This window comes from Haemaphysalis longicornis, unplaced genomic scaffold, assembly GCF_048455015.1.
Source record: "Haemaphysalis longicornis isolate Haplotype H1 unplaced genomic scaffold, Haemaphysalis longicornis Haplotype H1 scaffold_7, whole genome shotgun sequence".
NCBI lineage: Eukaryota > Metazoa > Arthropoda > Arachnida > Ixodida > Ixodidae > Haemaphysalis > Haemaphysalis longicornis.
This window is the reverse complement of record NW_027526422.1, coordinates 157350035-157370258: the sequence shown is the minus strand read 5'-3', so window position 1 is coordinate 157370258 and position 20224 is coordinate 157350035. Positions and strand designations below refer to the sequence as shown.

The window sequence follows — 20224 nt, the reverse complement described above, 5'->3', positions numbered from 1 at the left end:
GGGAGGGAGAGAGACTGTGCCTGGCGGATGCAAGTCCCTTCGCGGCGTGTGAGGTCGGAAGTGGGAGGAGGAAGATTGCGGCGAGAACTGGGAAGGTCCTTAAGCTGTTGCCTCCGGGCCTTGCGATGGGCGGCGCGTTCTTCCTTAGGGCTGTAGTCCTGGCGCTAGGGTTGCGGGTCGTTCGGGTTTCGATTTGCATGAGCAAGGGCGTGAGCCCTTTTCATTCTCTACAATTCGCTGGTGTGCGGGGACCCATTCTAGAAATACGTGCAGGTAACTGTGGGCGCCCATGTAACATGCTCCTTACCTGCGCACATTCATCACGAGCTGATAAGCTTGTCCCTTTTTTCTTACATTCCGCAGCGTTAGGCGCCTTCTTCACGCTGAGATTGGCTTACCATCCTCTTCACGAATGAATGAGAGATTTAAATGCGGATTCATATTTGTGTGATCCTACTCGTGTCTTCTACTAAAACCATCCTGTAAAATGGCTTATTTCATATAAACGTTGGACGAGAGCCCGAAGAAGCGTGCTCGCATGACTCATGATTATGTGGAAGATACTTATACGGATGCTACGTGGCAACGTGTGCTATAAAATTGCTCGTGTATTAAAACATTCCCTTTTCTCTTCTTTAAATTAACCTTCCAAATTGTTTCTTTACTGTTTATGAGTGAAAATTGCAACTGCTGTTTGAACTGTATAAGGGGCACTGGCCTCGTGAAGCCCAAGATGGCTTTTTGCCTGAGTCCTCAGCACATCCAATGTTGAAATAAACTTGACTTTGACTTTGAAAAAAAAAACAGAAGATGTGGTGTACCACCGATAGACACGCAATCACGGCAGCGAGGTTAACACGGAGTGGCAACTTCATTAGTGAATTTTGTGTGTGCCATCGCTTTGAGTTTCAATTCTGGCTGGTTATTAAATTTCAAAAGTGTGAGTGTTTGCTAGGTTGAGAACGAGTGTAAGAACACCTATCCAAACCAGCAGCTTCCCTACACTGTGAAACATCGGTGTCGTTCTTAGCGCGTCCCCGTGGAGAATATTATGTGTATATTTGTGATTCGTCTCTGGACCATTTAGCGGCACAGTCCATAAACATAGCGTTTGCGAATATCGCAACTCAGTGACTTTCGTGCTGGGAAAATTCGTACGTTTTATTTTTACACCTAAACACAATGTTCACCGAACAAACAGAAGCAAAACAATATGTTTTGTAACTGTGACAGGATGATGTATTCATGGTGGCAGATTGAACTAGGGATGTAAACGTAGCTACAGGAAGTTCCATGTCCGGAGTGGAAATAATGTAAAATTGGGAAAGCCGCAACGGTGGAATCTGAGTGGACCACCTCACTTTTTCAAGCTCCAAACAGGACACAAAATGTCGTCTGGAATGAAATGGCTGTCTCTCGTGGAAGCTTCGAGAACATAACAATCCGCATCACTGGCCACCAGGAAGGGAAACATTATGTTCGTTGTCCCTTCCGCCCGGAGGAGCGAATCATTGCTTAACCGCTGTCCTGTTTCGAAGAGATGCGAATTCTTTGTAATGTCTAATGAGAAATATGCGGTGGAAAATGTTTTCGAATTCAACGAGAGAGCGGAAGATTTTCTCAAGTTCTGTCCGTAGGCATAATACGTTCTTGGCCAGTAAACGGTAAGTTTGATGGACGGAAACATCACACTTTTGGATACGTTAGGACAAAACACAAAATTGCCAGTGAGTGGTAATGGTGTCAGGATAGTTGCAATTTATTCTTTGAGTAGTGGAATAAAACAAGGACGGGGAAATACCAGACGCTAAGACATAAGCACTCGGACTAAAAGTGTAGGCCTATTAGAATCGCATGATACACTTTACTCACCTCAATATTTGAGACACTGAAAATCTTCCTTGCGGGCCTTTACAAAAAAACTCCAATGACCCCTCTCAACAACTCTTCTGCTAAGCTCTTTGCCCCGGATGTGTTTATTCTCTCGCCAGTCTGCAGAATACCTAATTGAAGCCGCTTCTATATACGGCATTTCAATTTTGTGTTTTAACCACTCCATGCGGGTAACGCCAGCTTTCGAGTGCATGGAAATACGAAAGTCCTTTACAAGCTCCTTCGATTTTTATTTGTCGAGCGTTTACGGATCTTGATGATATTCAGCTGCGCCGTACACTACATTTTACAGTGTTTAGAATATCCCGTTAACGGGACTGTCACTAGATATACATATGCAAGAGCACAAAGAAAAGAACTGACATTAAGTGGGAAGCGAGGGGCAGCACGCCCTCTTAACGGTAACTGTTGCGCACTCGATAGGGGAACACAGAAAAAGGTGACACGAACACAAGCGCAGTACATAACCCCGTATAGTGTGCGCAAAAGTTACCGTTATGATGTCAAACCAACTAGCCCGCCTATCCGTGTTAATAAAGCACGCTCTCCTACACGTACAAAGTGAATAGAAGTTCTGTACTGCCTCTATATATTGTGTGCCTTCAAGTATTGGAATTGAGCAGTGCGTTTTTTGAATATACGGTTAAAACTTATGTCATAGAGGAGCCATTTGGATCTGCGAATATAAATGACCAGCGAAAGATTTAGGAACAACACATAAGCTTGACCTAGTTACAGGTGACTGCACAGACGTTTATTTCCTTATATGAAAACGCGTGTGATAACGACTTTTATTGTGACGTAACTGAGTCGTTCATTTGGTGTTTCCGCGAGATGTTTTAAAAAACTGTACATAGGTCTATACATAACCTATCTACAGCGGTTATATTGTGGTAATGTTATTTAGGTGCTTGCGAAACCATCTGTGGACGATCACGCTTTGTCTTGTTTGGAGACATGCACACTGCAGTTACCGACGTACAAGAAGGGAGTATACTACGCCTTCTGTCCGACTATCTGGGCGCTCTTGACACAGTAGCACGTCTATCACGTTGCTGTTTGATTCCTTCTGTGCTCTTTGTTGGAGCGCAGCTATTTTGGAGTCTAACTGCACTGTCGTGAGAAAACGTCTGCATTTCGCATGTGCAGGGTACGAAAAGCATTGCAGCGCCCCCCGGCGAAATCACACCCGCTGATCTGGCCGTGCGGCCTATTCTTACTGCAAGCATTTTTTGTTGTTCGCGTGAGTTCGTGCGCTGTAGGTAAACACAAAGACGAAATGACGTCGCGTGAGCTGCACAGGTTGAGCGTCTTTCCAAAGTTGTGACACTGGAGCGGATGAAACTGCACCAGCTTGCTCTGGGTGCGTTACGCCTCACTTTGTATTTTTAATTTTTCTGTTACTCCTTGCCTTCATTGTTGATTGATTGATTGTAGGGTTTAACGCGCCAATGAAACGCAGGCGATAAGGTGCGCGGTAGTGGAGGGCTCCGGATTTATTTTGACCACCTGGGGATCTCCATTGTGCGCCGAAATCCCGTACACACGGGCGTTTTTGCTTTCCGCCTTAATCAGAAAAGCGGCCGCTGCGGCCGGGAAACGAACCCGCTTCCTCGTGCTCAGCAGCGCAACGCCTGAGTCACTGCACCACCGTGACGGGTTTGTGTTCATTGTTGTGCTTCCTAAGCAGTCGGAGTGTGCACCTTAAACTCACACCACTAAATGCCCGGGTCTTGTTTTAATGAAGCCTGTTGCGTGCTTTTGAGGTCGTTATAAGGAACAACAGAATGGAACATTCGTACACCGCATCCGTGTACGGAAATTTCAACGCTGAGTATGACACAGCTAGAATGCGTTAAATTGGCACCACACGTGCACAGCCCAAGCGACGCCACTTGGTCCCCTTGTCTACCAATTGCGTATCATCTCGTGCGAGCGTATGAAGATGCATGCAGAAAAAAATAAGCCGCAGAGTCATATCTCGGCAGCAGACACAATTTCGCAGGGTGGCGCTGCACTGCATTTCGGCCGCTGCTGTTGTGGAATCACGACATGGGATCCCGGCAGCATCTGACGTCCCCATAGCATCACTGGAACACCACGACAATGCCCCGGGCACTCTGCTCTTCGAATCATTCAACCGGGTGACGCCATCCTTAACATAGGGCGTGACCCCTTTAGATACCTCTGTGACAGTCCCACAGAAGGTTATTTTGCAAAGCCTTCAATAATTCTAGTTCATTCCCCCTTATGTGTATGGAGATAAGTACTAGTTACATGTCGGGCGTCCAGTTTTTTTCGCGGATGTAAAAAAGATATCTCGATCCGTGTCATGCCTAGCTCAGCAGCAAAAACACTCCCTGGTGGCATTTGCAAACCCTTTGAAAAGAATCTATTGTTGGTCGGCACTTTTGCCTGTTACATTGTCTATTCCTTAAAATAAGTTTTCTTCGCTGGTATCGAGAGGTGCAAAAACTTCGTTCAGTTGACCAGGGAGAACATGCAGGCACCCTAAATAATCATAAAATGATAAAAATAATAAAATAAATAAAAAATAAAATATATATGAAAAAAAGTGGACGAAAAATTGCGCTCTAAAACAGAGCTTTGATTCTGGGGCTCGCTTTGTGTTGCTGCGTCAACAAAAGTGAACATAGCGGAATCAGAGAAAAAAATAATGTGCTGCTTCTCCTTCCTACGATCCCCAAGGAACGTTCATCCGCTCCCGCCAAACAGTCAGATGTTGTAGAATCTGACTATGTGGTCTTAAAAGGACCCTGCAAACCTTTTTCAACTTTTAGAATCTTCAATGCTTGCAGAATGTAGTCGCCCAACACGCCCAGTACTTAGATTGGGGGGCCGTGAAGTACCTCAGCCAAAACTTACGGCTCTATGCCCATCAGATAACTTCGAAACTCGCTCATAAGATTGTTGTCTTTTTCCGGATTTGGCATTCTTCGACCGCTCGAAATACGTTATTATGGCCTTGTAGCGGCTGTTGGCCCGTTTTCCTTCAGTTGTAGCAATGGACACGTTCGATAACAACTTTAAAATAACACCACAAAAAAAAACATAAAGGGAAGGTGTATCTGCTGCTACGAGCAAATCACGTAGTGCCGCTACGTGCTGGCGATAACTATCGTTTTCGCAGTGCTTCCAGACGCTAACGAAAGAGTGAAAGCGTTTATCGAAAGTGTTGCATGGTCAGTTTAAGGCATTTACTAAATGTCATCGTAGTTGCTTAAAATAGTTTTTAAGCCGCAATACCAATAAAATTTTGGCGCCACAACTCGCGCCAGAATACTTCTCGAACAGGATTTAGATAAGCCCTATCGCTCCAATACGTCACAGGTATTGTAGCTTGCTACCATGCTGCTTTATCAGAACAAGGTATACCTTAAAATCAAGGAAATGCATTGTGTGAGCAATAATAACCATGCTTTATATCTGTTTAGTACAGAGGCATATCCCTCAGATAGGGCGTTCACCACCGTATATAGGGCAATTGGGATCGGAAATGATTTAAAACGGGGCGATGGACTCACCTCCACGAAGTGGTTGCTCTGTATTTACCAGAGCTTCAGAAAAACAGGCAGGCTTTCATAACAACGAAACGATTTGCTGGCAACAAGGATGTCGTTCAGCGAATAGGAAATGGTATGTATGCGTTGAGTGACCCTGGTGCAGTTTCGCGGAGACATACTGATCATTGGGTAACAACCGCACATGTCCCCGTTTTCCAACATCGTCTTGCAGCCCAATGGACCACCTAAATTGACTGGCTTCTCGGGATACTTGTCCAGTCTGCTCATCAAAGCGATGCGGTTCAAGTGAGTCGTTTATAAGTCTATATATAGGAAAGGCGGGGGGATGGGGGTGGACGAAAAAAGATAGATATAAATCCAGATTTAAATAAATCGCGACACGCTGAGTGACACAGAGGAAAAGCGAGGTCTGTATGAAGAATAAAATATTTCAATGTCTCTAGTATTGTAATCTAAGAAAAGCAGCTACTTGCATAGGTAAAGGGGCATAGGAATGAATAAAGAATAAAGAATTACTGTGGTTTAATGTGGTTTAACACGTTTGTCGATGGACCGCTTGCTTTTTGCGCCGCCATTGCGGAGGGAAAGCGCAGACCATTGTAAAGCAAGACGAAACACGGACAGTGATACGCGCATTGGAGTAACCTTTGCATTAGCGAACCGGGTTCGTTCTGCCGAATAGCCTCGTAGGCTGACACCCTAAGGTGCATGGAATAGCCTCTGGGAAAGCTGAAAACCAGCACCTCAACTGTCCACCTCGCATGGCGTAACCATAATTTGCTGACGCACTTACTCAAGCACCCCATCACTGCGGATCATTTCGTCAGATTAGTCAGCGTAAATCTGTGCAAACGCATTGGTTCCGTTTAAAGTGCTGTTTCGAATGATAAGCAGAAGACAAATTACGTATGCGCGTGTGAAATTGCTTCCGTACTATTAGGAGACCTGCTATATCGCCATTTTATATACACAAACGAGTTCAAAAACTTGCGAAGATTCGTTGCTATTGATAAAAAACACGGAAAGAGCTATTCCAACGTAAGAAGAGTTACAGCGTGAACCGAACGTGCCTGCGCTTGCAAAAGAGAGATCGTGACAAGCGAGAGTGTGCAAAGCTTGAGTAGTAATTTTTTCAACCACGTTAATGTCGCTTGCGCAAGTGATCTTGGCCCAGTGGGTTTACATGTTTAAGGTATACAAGTAGATAAACCCAAATGGTAAGAACTTCGAACACCCACAAATGTCACAGAAGCGCTATTTGCCACTGAAGATTATATTGAAAAATCTGATTATGTACGCAGCCCATCGCCACGCGATTAATACGCCTCCACGCATAAACAAACGCATGCTCAACCTCGCAATCAGGTGGCTGCAGAAAATAAAATAAAAAGCAGTTGTTGCACATTTTTAGTCTTTTAAGGATAGTAGTTACTATGCAGGCATGAGTCATAGGTGCAAATTTTGTTTCTGCGTAGAGATCAGACCAGAAAAAGTGTTCGTGGAAGCTAAGTGGCATTGGGTTTCACTTTTCGCTTTTCGCCGAACTCATCAAGAACAACTGAGAATATTATTCACCGTACTTTCTCAGAAGGTGCCATTTTAGACCGAAGCGTTGTTGCCGCAGTGACGGCGTATGTTGCGCCGGATACGCACTGCAGGAAAGCCAATTTTTTCTCACGGTGATGATGATCAGGAGGGAAGTAAAAGAAAAAAAACGATTGGGTTCCTTTAACTCGAACTTTAGTTCCTCCCATTACAATGCCGAAGTCTACCAAACTGCGCCATTTCGACACAGTTGAAGTAGTTAGAATTCGGGGAGAGAGAGAGAGAGAGAGAAAACATTTTTATTGAGCTTCATGTGGCTCAAGGGACGGTTGTGGCCGCTGGCTTGTGCCGGGTGGCGACATCGGCAGCTCTGGCGACCAAGAAAGACATGGACGTGCAAACCCAGAAAAGAATTATGCATCCCTGCGTCTAATGATGACGATAGTTGAACGCGAAGCTTTCTTATAGTGAAATCAAATGGCGATGGGTCAAAGGTAAAGCCACCGCGATCAAAACTCCAAACTGCGTCCGAGTTCTACTCAAAGCTGATCAATTGAAAGTACGAACTGTCTGTTAGTTAAAGTCTTCATGATCAACTATCATGATCACTAGATGAAGGGACAGACAATTTTCTTGTGCGCCGCTGGATATCCGGATAAGAGGGTAGAAGGTTTAGGGAGGTCATCACGGCATACTGCTGAATGAAACAGCAGCCATGGGCGTACGCAGTGTAGTGGAATGTTCCTGGTTGGCGTAGTATTGTTGTTGAATATTCATATTATGATATTTTTATTAACGAGTGATCGACCGAAGATTTGGTTATTGAGGATCCGCATGGAAGTACACGTGCGGCTGTCTCAAGAGGTGCCTTTGCTTGTTACTGGATTGCTGAAATGGGCTTACAAGGGTGCCTAGGCAAATAAACATCCAGTTGAGATACTGTTCTTTAGCCACTTGCTTGGCTGTCAAAATTGTTGTCAATCATATGGCTGATTTGAGGCAAATTATCATAATAATACTTTAACGTTACATAAACTAGCGTACTTTCCTCTAGTTAATTAAGATTAACGCGCAGTGGGAGGAAGCCTCCTGGTGAGTAGCTGGAAATTGTCGTCGTCTTTGTTACCGTAGCACACCTGGAAAGCTGAAGAGAAACACGGCTTTTACAGACGGCATACCAGGGCCGCAGCATCTGGCGGACAGAAGCTAAGGAAGTGTAAACGTGCCTCTGCGTTTTCTAGTAACGCAGACAGGGTGTCCTAGTGATTGCTGGCTCTACTTCTTTGCGTTCCTAAAGCTCCATAGAGTTTACGAGATTTTCGCTTATAGTTCATTCAGTTCCTTTTCGATAAAATGTCGTCAGTCACTAGCCACATCTGGAGTGTATAAATGAACTGATTAATGATACAGATCATATTTAGCTAAAAAAGTGCCGAGGATGCAGAGACTCTGATAAAAAATTCAAAAGGAAGACGTTTCTACCTTGCGGGTGCAGTGCGGTTGCGTATACGAAAAAGATTTTTGATAAATACAACATACAGGTAATTGCACAAAGTTGAATGTTATTACTTCCCGGAGAATTGTGTTCCCAATCCTTTGGAGTCTGCAAACTCTTCATGCTGGTGTGAGCACGAACTCACTGATATTGGTTTTACTATTATACGCTGCTTATAGTAGTGAAATTAACATGAAGTGTTCACGGCATTTCTATGCTTGCTCTGCGTGTGTTAAACGTCCGACCCTAACACCCTGGTGTTCTGTTCTTTACAGCAAACGCTGGATAATCGAGTCCGGCCTTCCAGAAAGATTCCACAATAACTTCGTTCAGCGTGCCAACGAAAAGACCGAGTCTGGTTCACTTGAAGCGGGGCAGTCTTTAAGTTTTCACAGACTAGCTATCAAAAATGTCAGCGGCTTAATCTCCTACTAGCCGGATACACGGCTGTTGCGTTGGGCGCCGTAATCGAGCATTTGGCATACTTCGTAAACTCTACACACTGTTGTCGACGCCACAAGGGCCGGTGTTCATGTCGCACATCAAACATCCGAAGAAAAAACACGTGTTCTCTTCTTGTCGACGAGAAGTCAAACTCGTTGTCCACATGCTTTAGTTAGAACTGTACATTCCACGAAAACCAGTTACTCCCGATGTAGAAAGTGAGAGCAGGCACCAAACATCCCACATGAGTGGAAGTTTTCTTCACCGCAATGCATAGATGTAAAAAAGAACACTGAAATCAACGAATTCAGTGAATCTTCTCTTTCAACCGCCACTTCACAATGTCTAGTAATTATCTCAGGAAAACCGTTCTCCTAGTCTATTCTATAGGATTGTCATCTCCACTGCTCCCTGGCCACATTACAAATAATTCCAGATTAAAGGTTTGTGTCTCTGCCATAAATATACTTGTTTCTTACTCGTCCAATAATATTAAATTACCGCAAGCTTGCAATACACGATCATCAAATTTCCTCTCTATATATTTTTGGCACCGTGATCATTCTTTTCAAGTTCAGTGACTAAATGGTCGTTTATCAATTTAGTTTTTTTACAAATGATGCGTACAATTGCGAATTCAAGTATCTTGGTGCAGACTTTCGCTGCCAACAAAGATATGAAAAATGTTTGGAAATTTTCTACACTATGGTAACAAATGTTTTTTTGCAGGAACAATTTACAAAAAGTGTGAGATTGGAGTGATGCATTCTTGGTTCCTAGTGCAGTGCATAGCAGCGCTTCCTCTAATGCGCGTCATGTTCTCTTTGTAATATAAATGCACACTATTTTATAGCACGTGGGTGTTTGTTGTGGCCTTTTTCTTCCTAATTTTTGTTGCCCGGACATGGGAAGGTCTCCCCCGGTTACCTAGTTTATACGGCCTTTGTGGAGGTATTTGTAAATAAGTAAATATAGAAGTATGACAGCTGCGCCTTACCGGTACTCACCTACGGGGCAGAAACGTGGAGGCTCACTAAGAGGGTTCAACTTAAATTGAGAACGACTCAGCGGGCAATGGAGCGTAAGATGATAGGTGTAATATTAGGGGCAAGAAGAGAGCGGAGTGGGTCAGGGAACAAACGCGTGTTAAAGACATCTTAGTAGAAATTAAGAAGAAGAAATGGACGTGGGCAGGGCATGTAATGCGAAGGGAAGACAACCGTTGGCCATTAAGGGTAACAGAGTGGATCTCTAGAGAAGGCAAAAGTTGCCGGGTGCGGCAGCAGAACGTTAGATGGGCAGAAGAGATCAAGAAGTTTGCGGGGATAAATTGGTCGCAGTTAGCACAGGACCAGGGTAATTGGAGATTAATGGGAAAGGCCTTTGCCCTGCAGTGGGCGTAGATGGGCTGGTGATGATGAGGATGAAATATAATAGGTCGCAGGGTATCCATAAACCACATGAGTACCTGGAAAAAGCGTCGGCCGGACAATGTGTCAGACAGACTTTGCCAAAGTATGCCGCTAGGCCCTTTGCGGGAGGTTAATCGTGCCTCTAGAAGAAGCCACATTAGGCCATGATGAATCAACTCCCAGAAACGAGTAGCAGAAAAATAGTTAAACAATGAAGTTTTAGTGGCGCGCCACCAGTGTTTTCATTTACGACACCTATACTTTCTTTACTGCCAAATTACTCGGAAGTTAGGGTTGTAGAAATGAACCAAAATTTATGAGCCTAATTTGACATGCGCAACGAGCCGCAGTCTAAAGAAAAGAGAAAACGGGATGATTGCTGTCGCGTTTATGTTTTTATGTTCTAGAGTCTTCCTCCCTGCACTCAAACAATACTTTGCAAACTCCAGCTGTTACATTTCCGAAGAAAGTGATATATGGGGAGGTTATTTTTATTCCCGAGTTTCCTTGTTAACAAGAGATATGGACCGTAACGTACTTGTTATATGTTGAAGCCCGTAAGGGCACACTGTCTCTACCTTGAGAAAGTTCGGAGATTATACTGAGCCAGTCTTAACGGCTGTTTTTGATGGTTCGCATATTCATTGTTTAGGTGCCACTAACTTTAATTATAGATCAGGATGTGTAATACAAAATATTGCAGCATATTCTCTCCTTTTGCTGCAAATGTCATCGAAAGGCTATATTCTTCCGCTGCCTCTGAAGGTAACTGCCCCTACTCTATCTCTCGCTCACCTCTCACGCAATTTTCCTCTGTCTCGATCCTACCTTGACAAACGAAATCTAGGTAACCCGAATTCAATACAAGTTTCCCGCATTCGCACTCCACACGTGCCATCTGTAGAACCTTGGGCTAGTGAAATGAGTTTCGTGCACATGACATAAGCTTTGGGCTCGAGCGTGAGCCGCTTTTGTATTTTCTGATTAAAATGGTATTTTACCGCCTTTTCGTTTTCTGCTATCGTACAAGTTAGCCCACATCTATTTTTTTTATGAAAAGCATACCGGAACTATCAGTTACGTGTCCATGTTTTGCAAGAAATATATGTTTGTATTTCTGAACAATGTAGAAACAATGTAGAACAAAAGGTATAAATTGAAAACAATTACAAACAAAAATACATTCATTAGTAATTGTGACATAGTAGTGTAACTGATAAAACTTCATGCGTATAAATTACTGCGTTCGTGTGTACACTGTGATCCTTCTGTGAATTTTAGAATTATGCTTTGTATATTACATAGGAAATGTAGTAATGACTTTTCTTTGTGCTATTTATCTATTACGATTCTGCTATTATGCTTAAATTTATGAACAGACGTGTTATTAAGTACGCTCTAAATCGGGTGACTTCGGTCCCTGTCAGGCAACATCCGCCTTTAGTCTCAGCCTCCCCTTGGTTTTGCCAAGAAATAAAAATCAAATACTCAAATACTCAAATATGCCGCCGGATAAGTTGTTTGGAAATCTTTTACCTGTTGAACAACCCATTCGAAACTTTCTTTTTTGCATTTGCCATAAGTAGGATTCAGTTCTAACGTATGTTGCGACGGGGCGTGCTGCGTCGACGCACCCACGGGCACTCACTTCTGCGGTCACTGTCAGAGATGTCGCTGCTTTCCATTTCGTAGCTCTGGTATGTGAAATATTTATTGGCTTGGAATCACACCAATGTCGCATGTCATTCCAATAGAAGGCAGTTGCAAGCGCGGACTATGATTTTATGAAGAATCTCTCGCACTTCATGTTTTTAGAATAAACGCTCTACGAGCTAAGAAGAGAGTGGTCACATGTGAAAGAAGACAACGCAAAAATTTTGAAAAAAGCAGGGGCGAGTTCAGCAGTACAGGCATTCTTAAGGACCTAGTACAGACAACACAATTGAGGCCTTCCTGGAACGGCATGGGAGGCAGAGGCAGGCACAATATCAGGCCGCGTAATGACAAACGCATATTTCAAAAGAATGATTCCTCCTAGTTCTAGCACATGTTATTACAAGGAAACATTTTCCGTGTAGCTGCATTCGTTTGAAGGCCAGCTGAATCGACGGTTACAGGAACCACTGTGTAGTAAACAGCGTTGTTTAAGAAAGGTTCCCCTCCTTGATTTCTAAACCAATCGGGTCTACCGCGATTTTTTTCAAAAGTGGGTAAGTGTACGTTGTTGGCTGTTCTATGGTTTGCTTAGTTTTTGTAGAATACGCTTATTATTGTTCATGTAAGTCCGTCAAAACGACCTTGTTCCCCCTTTGCTTTTATAAATGTTTAGTCCTAAACCGCCGCGGTGGCTCAGTGGCTGAGAACTTGTGCTGCTATTTCCAAGAATGCGGGTTTGATTCTCGACTGAGGCGGCCGCTTTTCATTAGGAAGCCAAAGGAGAAAACGCCGTGTGTTCGTGATTTCGGCGAACGCTAAATATCCCAAGGTGGTCAAATTTAATGCGGAGCCCTCGACTATGGTGTTCATCTTCGCGTGTGTAGCGTCGGCGCCTTAAACTTCATAATCAATCAATGTTTCTTCCTATTTGAGGCTTACAGCACGCTTGCGCTTTAATTTGTTTGTATAGGTATAGGCATTTTTTAGCCTTTTTGTGTGCAGTTAAGAGTCCACATTTCTTTACTTCAGTAACTAGTACTTCCATTGGAAGCTCAAGCCCTCTAATTAGGAACATTTCAGCCTTTCCTCATTATGAATTTGAGAGAAGGTACGATTCGGGCCACTCGGCAGCGTGGCTGAGTGGCTGTGGCACGGCGGTACTCGTTAACAGGTATGACTGTAATTCTTGCAAGGCAGTGGCAATTCTCTTATGGAGTCGTACAAAAAACAAACCCCGTCGGCGAGCGCCAGGATGCCTCTGCCTCAAAGCGTAGTAGTAGCTTCGAGCACGTTTATCCTAATATTATTTAGAGGCAGAATTCGCACACTAGTGTAATTCCCATTCAAGAAACTGGTTCGTACTCAGTATTTATGAGATCAGCTGCGCCTTGCAGCGTTTACAAAACTTTTTGCTGAGACTATATGCATGGTGCAAATTTAAAGCGCAACAAATTTAGACACAAGGCGAATGACACAGGGAGTACCAACTAGCTCGAACCCTCACGTTGTTAAGTTATAAGCATGGGCTTTGGCAAGGTGTTCTGATGGTCTCGCAGCGTGGCGGAGAAGCAGTGAAGGGTACTCCCTCTTTCGTCAGCACTGGCTGTACCGCTAAATGCAATTGATATTGATATACCTATTCTTTTTCCTCTGCATATGGGAGGTGTCACATTATTGGGTTCAGGAAATGGGAGAACATTTTCATGCGCAGAAAAAAATACGAATGCCGAGTGCGGAGTCACATTGTTTATTTACTATATCTGCTCATTAGAAGTATTTTCTGTATTGTAAAAGAGATGTCTCAATTATTCGCCATCATAAACGAGTAATCACCACAAAGAACACGTTTCATTGCGTCTTGGGTTCATGGGCGAACCAGGGGGGCAGTTGAATACTTTGGCAAAGTGGGGATTGTTCTTCATCGGTATATTGACCCTGTAAGTAAATGGTGGAATACATTTGATTATACCATATACCTTTAATAGAAGTTGTATAAGGTTGAACCAGTTTAAATGATGTAACGTCAAAAAATTCGTGCGAGGTCAACAGCAGCCTCTAAAGAAAAGCGACATCGTCGGAACATGCAATCTGCCCGTGTTTAGCCTCCGATTGGGGGCCAGAACATTCGACAGCACGTCTGAAAAAGTGTATTCTCAAAATCTCTGATAAAGTAACTAAGAAAAATATAGCGTATGGAGAACATTAATAATACTTTGGATTGCCCATCAATTTGTTATATTTTTTGCACTGCGTTTTGTTCTAATACATACGCCATTTGGCGCATTCATTGTGGTATCCTTTTTATAGTCAATCTGCAAATTTTTAGCCGCGGAAGCGTTGTTAGGGCACCGCCATAAAAGCTTTCCGCGTGCGTGGACATCAGCGGAAATTTCAGCATCCCAGGTGTCGCCTCTTCCTGCTGAACATTAGGGGCGGTATATCCCAAAGCCATTTCTACCCTATTTCCCGTTAGTGAAGGCTGCAGTGAAACGCCTTGCGCCCTCTCGAGGGTAGTGACAATCGCGCCACCTTCAGTTTGGAAAAAATTGAAACAAGATAAATGTGGAGAAGACGTAGCTGTTTATTAATAGCAGCGGAATCACACTCCTCCTCTTCGTCGGAATTAGGGTAGACGATGTTAGTCAATGGCGTGTTGGGACATTTATTTTCAAGTGAGTACTGAGGTAATCACTTGTCGGCGGTGGGCCAGAGCGCTAAACTAGAGCCGGACAACTTGACCATCAAGGCAAAGTGATGGTTCGCAAGTGTTATTTGGTATTCTGGAAAGCAGCCCACAAAAATATTCAATGGGTGCCTATGAAAAGTTTATGGTCAGCTACTGTCATTTACGGATTCTTAAGGCCTTCTATAAAAGGGCATATTTTTAATGGGCATATACATTTGCCCATATGCATATGCATATGCATATGCATAAAAGGGCATATGTCTAATTCTTTATGCATCGCAGGCTGAGGACACTAAACCGCAAAACTTTCATTGAGTAGATATATCATATTCTATTGTGTCCAAGCTGGGAACATACAGCTCTTCGGACTACTTTAGCAAAATGAACAATATATTACTTACGATTTTATTTCTATAGACCCTTTGATCTAAGCGCCTTTGTCCGCCTATAGGGCTGGGGATAGTTCTGGGTCTGCGGACATAGACAATTCAGCCCTTCTGCACGCTACAGCACAGCGTTTGCCCTACAGCTAGAGCCTCACCTTTAAAATCCCCTGCAGCTGGCTATACAACAAAATAGGACTGTCCACTTTTGGCTGTGTGACCCTTTAGGAGAATTTCGCCGACTACAGGAAGACGTTCAATCAGAACATGTAGACCGGAAGCCATAAAATCTTCCTTATCTACGTACAGGGTGACAAACATTGCCGTTACTACCGACATGTGACTATATAGGTTTATTTAGCTGCTTAGAGAAAAGTACTTTTTTTCTTAAGCTATAAACTACGTGCCATAAGAGAAATATTCAGTTGGTCTTCAAGCGGTAATGACTCTAGATCTATGAACTGAAGAAGGGAAAGCGTTGACTAAGAACTCATGACTCTCTATGACCAATTTCAAGAGGGACAGGATGATGGTGCTGATGAGACGGTCAGAAAAATGTTCTTGTGCATGAAGTGTGCGATTTAACATATCTTTATTAAAACTTTGTATATCAGCGGCTATACAGATCACTTAAGCTTTGTATATTAAAGGTATACCATTATTGTGGTTGCAATCTTGGCAGTTGACAAATAAAATCATGACAAATGTAAATTCTGCAGGACTTTTGCTGCTTTGAGTACATCGAGGCGGGCTTAAAGCCTACTTTTTCCCTAAAAATCACGCATTCTGCGTTTTTGCAGATTGGAAATGGGTTTCGCAAACGCATTTGCACAGTTTGCACGAGATATGACGGCCGCTTGTACCGCACATATTTCTTCTACACAGGCAGCTCAAATATACAATAGCCACAGAGTAGAAGGGAGCAAGCAGAACAATTGCGACTGATATGGAATCAGGAAGGCTTTGAGAAAAGTACTAGGCCTGGTTGAACATTTGAAGAAACAAACCCATACTTCGCGCCCATTGTTCTTGTTGTGGCTGTTCTAAAGACTGGTTTTCGGTGACAGGTACAGCACTTTTCTTGAACGCAAAACTTGAGATGTGGTCCTACAGAGCATTCGCATAGGTGCGCTTCGGGACGACGGTAAAATGCAATATTTTTTGTTAAATACTGAAAACGGATATATCTCTGAAGAATATGGAAAGGAAACATAATGGATTGTTGGATTTACACATTATAAACGGTCAAAAGATGAAAACATAGCTCCTACTATGTTCTAGCGTTATAGACCCGCCCATAGCAGCGGGTGCTCTGTGAGCTATTTTATTTCGCATTGCTTCCACTCGCCCTTGTGTTTTGGCTTTCCGCTGGCAATTTAGAACTCTGTCGCGCTGATGTCGGAAATATTCTGTCATTGAAACCAAAGGTGCCACTCTTTGGAGCCGCAACTTTATCAGTGTATATGGTGCCTCTGTTCAAATTTCTGAGACGCAAAGCCTGCGATAATGGTGGCGGAAATTGTACCTAATCTACGGTGAGTAGCCGTTCTCTTCACGTGGAGCAACGCCCGTTTGCGGACCTTGTTTTCCAACAGTTTAATGACACATGGAGTTAGGAAAATGGGTCTTCTGTTTGATGGGTTTCAGGGGTTTACTAGGTTATGGAATGAAAGTTACATCCACGTGTCCTCACTGGGCGTAGGAATACCGCAACCCAGCTGCCGTTGTCGTAGTCAGGGGATATTCCAGGACAGCATGTTCAAGCCTTTGCAGCTGAACGTTCACTGTTGATTTGACCCTACCTGGGGTGCTACGGGGGCGGGGGGGGAGGGGAGTATAAATACCGAATGCACTTTAGCAAGGTACAATGTCCCGTTCACCTTATCTTTAGGAATACCTAGGTAGCCGAGTTCCTGATTCAGTTGGACGTTAGGTGGAGCCGTGAAATCTTGTGTGATGTCCTGCAAGTAGCCTTCAATGCACGGGAAAAAAACGAAACAAAGCTCCCATCTTTGCTTATTATTACCTCAGCTGGCACTGTTTTACTAACAAGTTCTGCCCTGATTTCGTGGCTCACGCATATAAGCTAATTGTTCCACAACCTCCCCTAATCGTTAGGCCTACTTTCCGGTTGTGCCGAATAAATAAAGCGTTGGTGTATTTTGGTGGTCCCGCGTACTGTTCTTCTCTGATCGATAGAGTGATGACCCGACGACACCTTTTGTCATAGGAAGATAGAGGGTCAGAGACCACGAGCAGATACTCCTTACCCTGCCTGCATCGAGTAACAGGAAAATTAAGCTGTTCTGTTTGTCACACGGGATGGCGACTGTATCTTTCATTACAATTTTCACATCGGCATGTAGCGGAATAGAACACAGCTGATTCCCACACCAAATACCTGTGTTGCTCACCTACAAATATTCCTTTATTGCAACCAGCATGACCTAGTACCTTGTCAGAGGCATATGCGTGCCCCTTAGAGTTTTTCTGTCCTCTTACCAAAGCGAACCTTTCCTCGTCTAACTGATGGCGTTTCGTACTGAAACCGCACAGCCCAAAATACCATTTTCTGCAATGTGATGGCACAGCATAATGCTGGCAATAGAAAAACCCTTCTCGTGGCCGAAATCGAACCTGGTTCCTCGCGTTATCAATCCGATGTTTATGGCATTGGGCATCATCGCAATCGTGCCGCTCAGAGTTTACATCGGGTTCGTTGCGGGACGTTAGTTTTGGACTTTTGACTGATTTAAATGGGGACATCGGCTTTGTAGTCCGGGAGTTTGCACACTGGCAGCGTGGAGTTTTGGATTTTCATTTGACTAAGACTACATAAAGAAAGTTGTCTTTCCGCTAGTGTATTATTGACGTTACTTACGCCATCGGTGGGATCTAGAAAGCTTCGTATAAAAGCGAGCTATTTGCCATTCAAATCAAGCGTGCTGCGCATAGTTGCCGCTAAGAAGCGTTATTGCCGCAGGATTCTTGCTTTCGAAACAACGGCAGGTAGAAATTTGAGGTGTGGGTGGGTATTTGCCATAACTCTCCTCAAATACGTAAACATTTATTTTTCTAAAAACAAATTGGAATTTGTTTTGACGGTGGTGACGAGCGTTCCCTCAAAACCTATAGTGAAAAACGAGCTCCACGCAGATTCAAAATTTATAAAACTGTCTCCCCATTAAAATAACGTTTAGTCGTTTTGTAGCAATATCTCTACCTTATTTAAGCCGCCTGTAAATCCCTCAAAGCGTAAATTTTTAAAACAGACCACACAGACCTTGGTGCTTCTAATTCCGTGTATTTCGTTTCCAACACGATGCAAGTTTTCATATCTTACCTGTATTGGAGTGGACTGTGGCCGTCATACTGAATTAAATCCTTGAGCAGTTCTGGCCGCACCAAACCACACCAAACCTGAACAAAAGTATGTACATTACGGTGGCAGTTACTTTCTTGTTACGTTACAAGGAAGTCACATTTTCTTCGACAACTATTTGTAAAGAATGATTAAAGACAACTCCCTATATTGACCTGCTGAATTACAGCAAACAAAAAAACAATAGAAAAAGAACAAAATACAAGGGATAGCTACAGAGAGTGAACAATAGAAAGAAAGAAGGAAAGAAAGAAAGAGACAAAGAAAAAAGGAGAGAGGGAGAAAGGAAAAATGGACAGAAAAAGAGAAGAAATAAAAAAATCAACCTCTTTGTCGAAATGACAATGGTCGGGGAAAGAGAAGCTTGTCGAAATCAAGTCGAACACCAAACGAAGCAACCCAGAAACAATTGGCCCTAATCACACTACCGCACCATTAACATAACGCATTCTACTCTATATTGTTGTACTGATATCGGTATTCATTGGCTCCTCGTAACGTTAGACCATCGTCTGCTGTTAGACCGAGGGCTGCATTTTCGGTCTAAGATAGCTCGTCCATGCCCCCTCTCCAAAGTCATGCTGCTTGGGCAAGCAATCACATAGACGTCGCAATCACATAGACGTCGGCTTTATAACGCGAAAAACCAAGTTGTGATTATGACCACGGGGAGCGTTTTAATTTTTTAGTTCTTCCATGGTCATCATTATAATACGAGAACTTTCAATTTCTTGGGGCGCGTTTTTCTTGACTATAGGCTTAATCCTTGGGAGGATGGAGGCTTCGCTTTAAAAATAGAGGTATGGTATATTGCAAGGATTGATTTGGAAGATACGTGTGATGACGTATTCACATTAGATAAAATGGCTTTTTTTGGGGGGATGGAATGCGCAAGCTTTAATACTTGAGAGACTAAGAGCTTAATATAGAATGATGAGAAGTTGTGATTCCTATAAATTACGTTATAACTGGGGACAGTAATGCTTAAGGAACGGGTGTTAAACTGGCCTGGGAGCTAACACATTTATTATAAATGGCGAATACGGGCCGTAAGGCCAGGATACGTTCACTAGAGAAAGAGGAGATAGCCTACTGCTGCTGCTGCCGAGCGTAGCCGCCATCAATTTTTGTCCCGGATGGTTGCGCCTAAAAGGATATTTACAAAATGTTTCAGCTATGAAAATATTTATGCTCCCCAGTTTATGGTGCTTATCAAATTTTTACAGTGTGCTGCGCACGCTGTTGTAGTTGGGAATTGTTTTGATTTCAAATCATGGGTGGTTTATTAGAAAAATGGAGAGGAGAACGAAGTGGAGTGGTCAGACCGAGAGATTGCTTTCTAAGGCAGAAAGTGCGAGACACTGCAGCTTGAATCTGGGCGCAAAAAAGGCTTGAAAAGCAGCTGCCAAACTGAGAACACGGTGTACACATTGTATTCTTCAATGTTTTTCAGGTCAGTATAGAATTTTAGCAGTTATTCAGTGCCTTTTTAAAATAATAATTGAGCACGGCGTGCACTGGCTAAGATTCAAGTGGTTTTGGGTAACTATAATGTGGCTTGATAATATTAGCATAGACACTGATCTAGATCTGCCTTTCTATTGTACAAACATTGTTTTTTGTATTAAACACTGTCATGTTTCTGCCAACTCAACGTGGTCCTTCATAATAAAGAAAAGACCGCCTTAGCGTGGTCCACCTGCGTTTAAACAAAAAGACACATACTCGAAAGCGCATACCCAAGCCATCACACCGGCCAGGGTTGTATCGGGCCTCCGGCTTT

At 43.4% G+C, this 20224-nt stretch overlaps 1 protein-coding gene across 1 annotated transcript in view; it reads right to left on the bottom strand.

The window, feature by feature from the left end:
- Positions 1-13733: 13733 nt before the first annotated feature.
- LOC144147163 (neprilysin-1-like) overlaps positions 13734-20224 on the bottom strand; it is a 105622-nt gene continuing 99131 nt past the window's right edge. Inside the window, exons 20-21 of the mRNA XM_077679232.1 lie at positions 18403-18479; positions 13734-13925 (exon numbers count right to left, since the gene is read on the bottom strand). Of these exons, the coding sequence (XP_077535358.1) occupies positions 13820-13925; positions 18403-18479 (183 nt within the window). The 3' untranslated portion in view covers positions 13734-13819. The remainder of the gene's footprint in view (positions 13926-18402; positions 18480-20224) is intronic.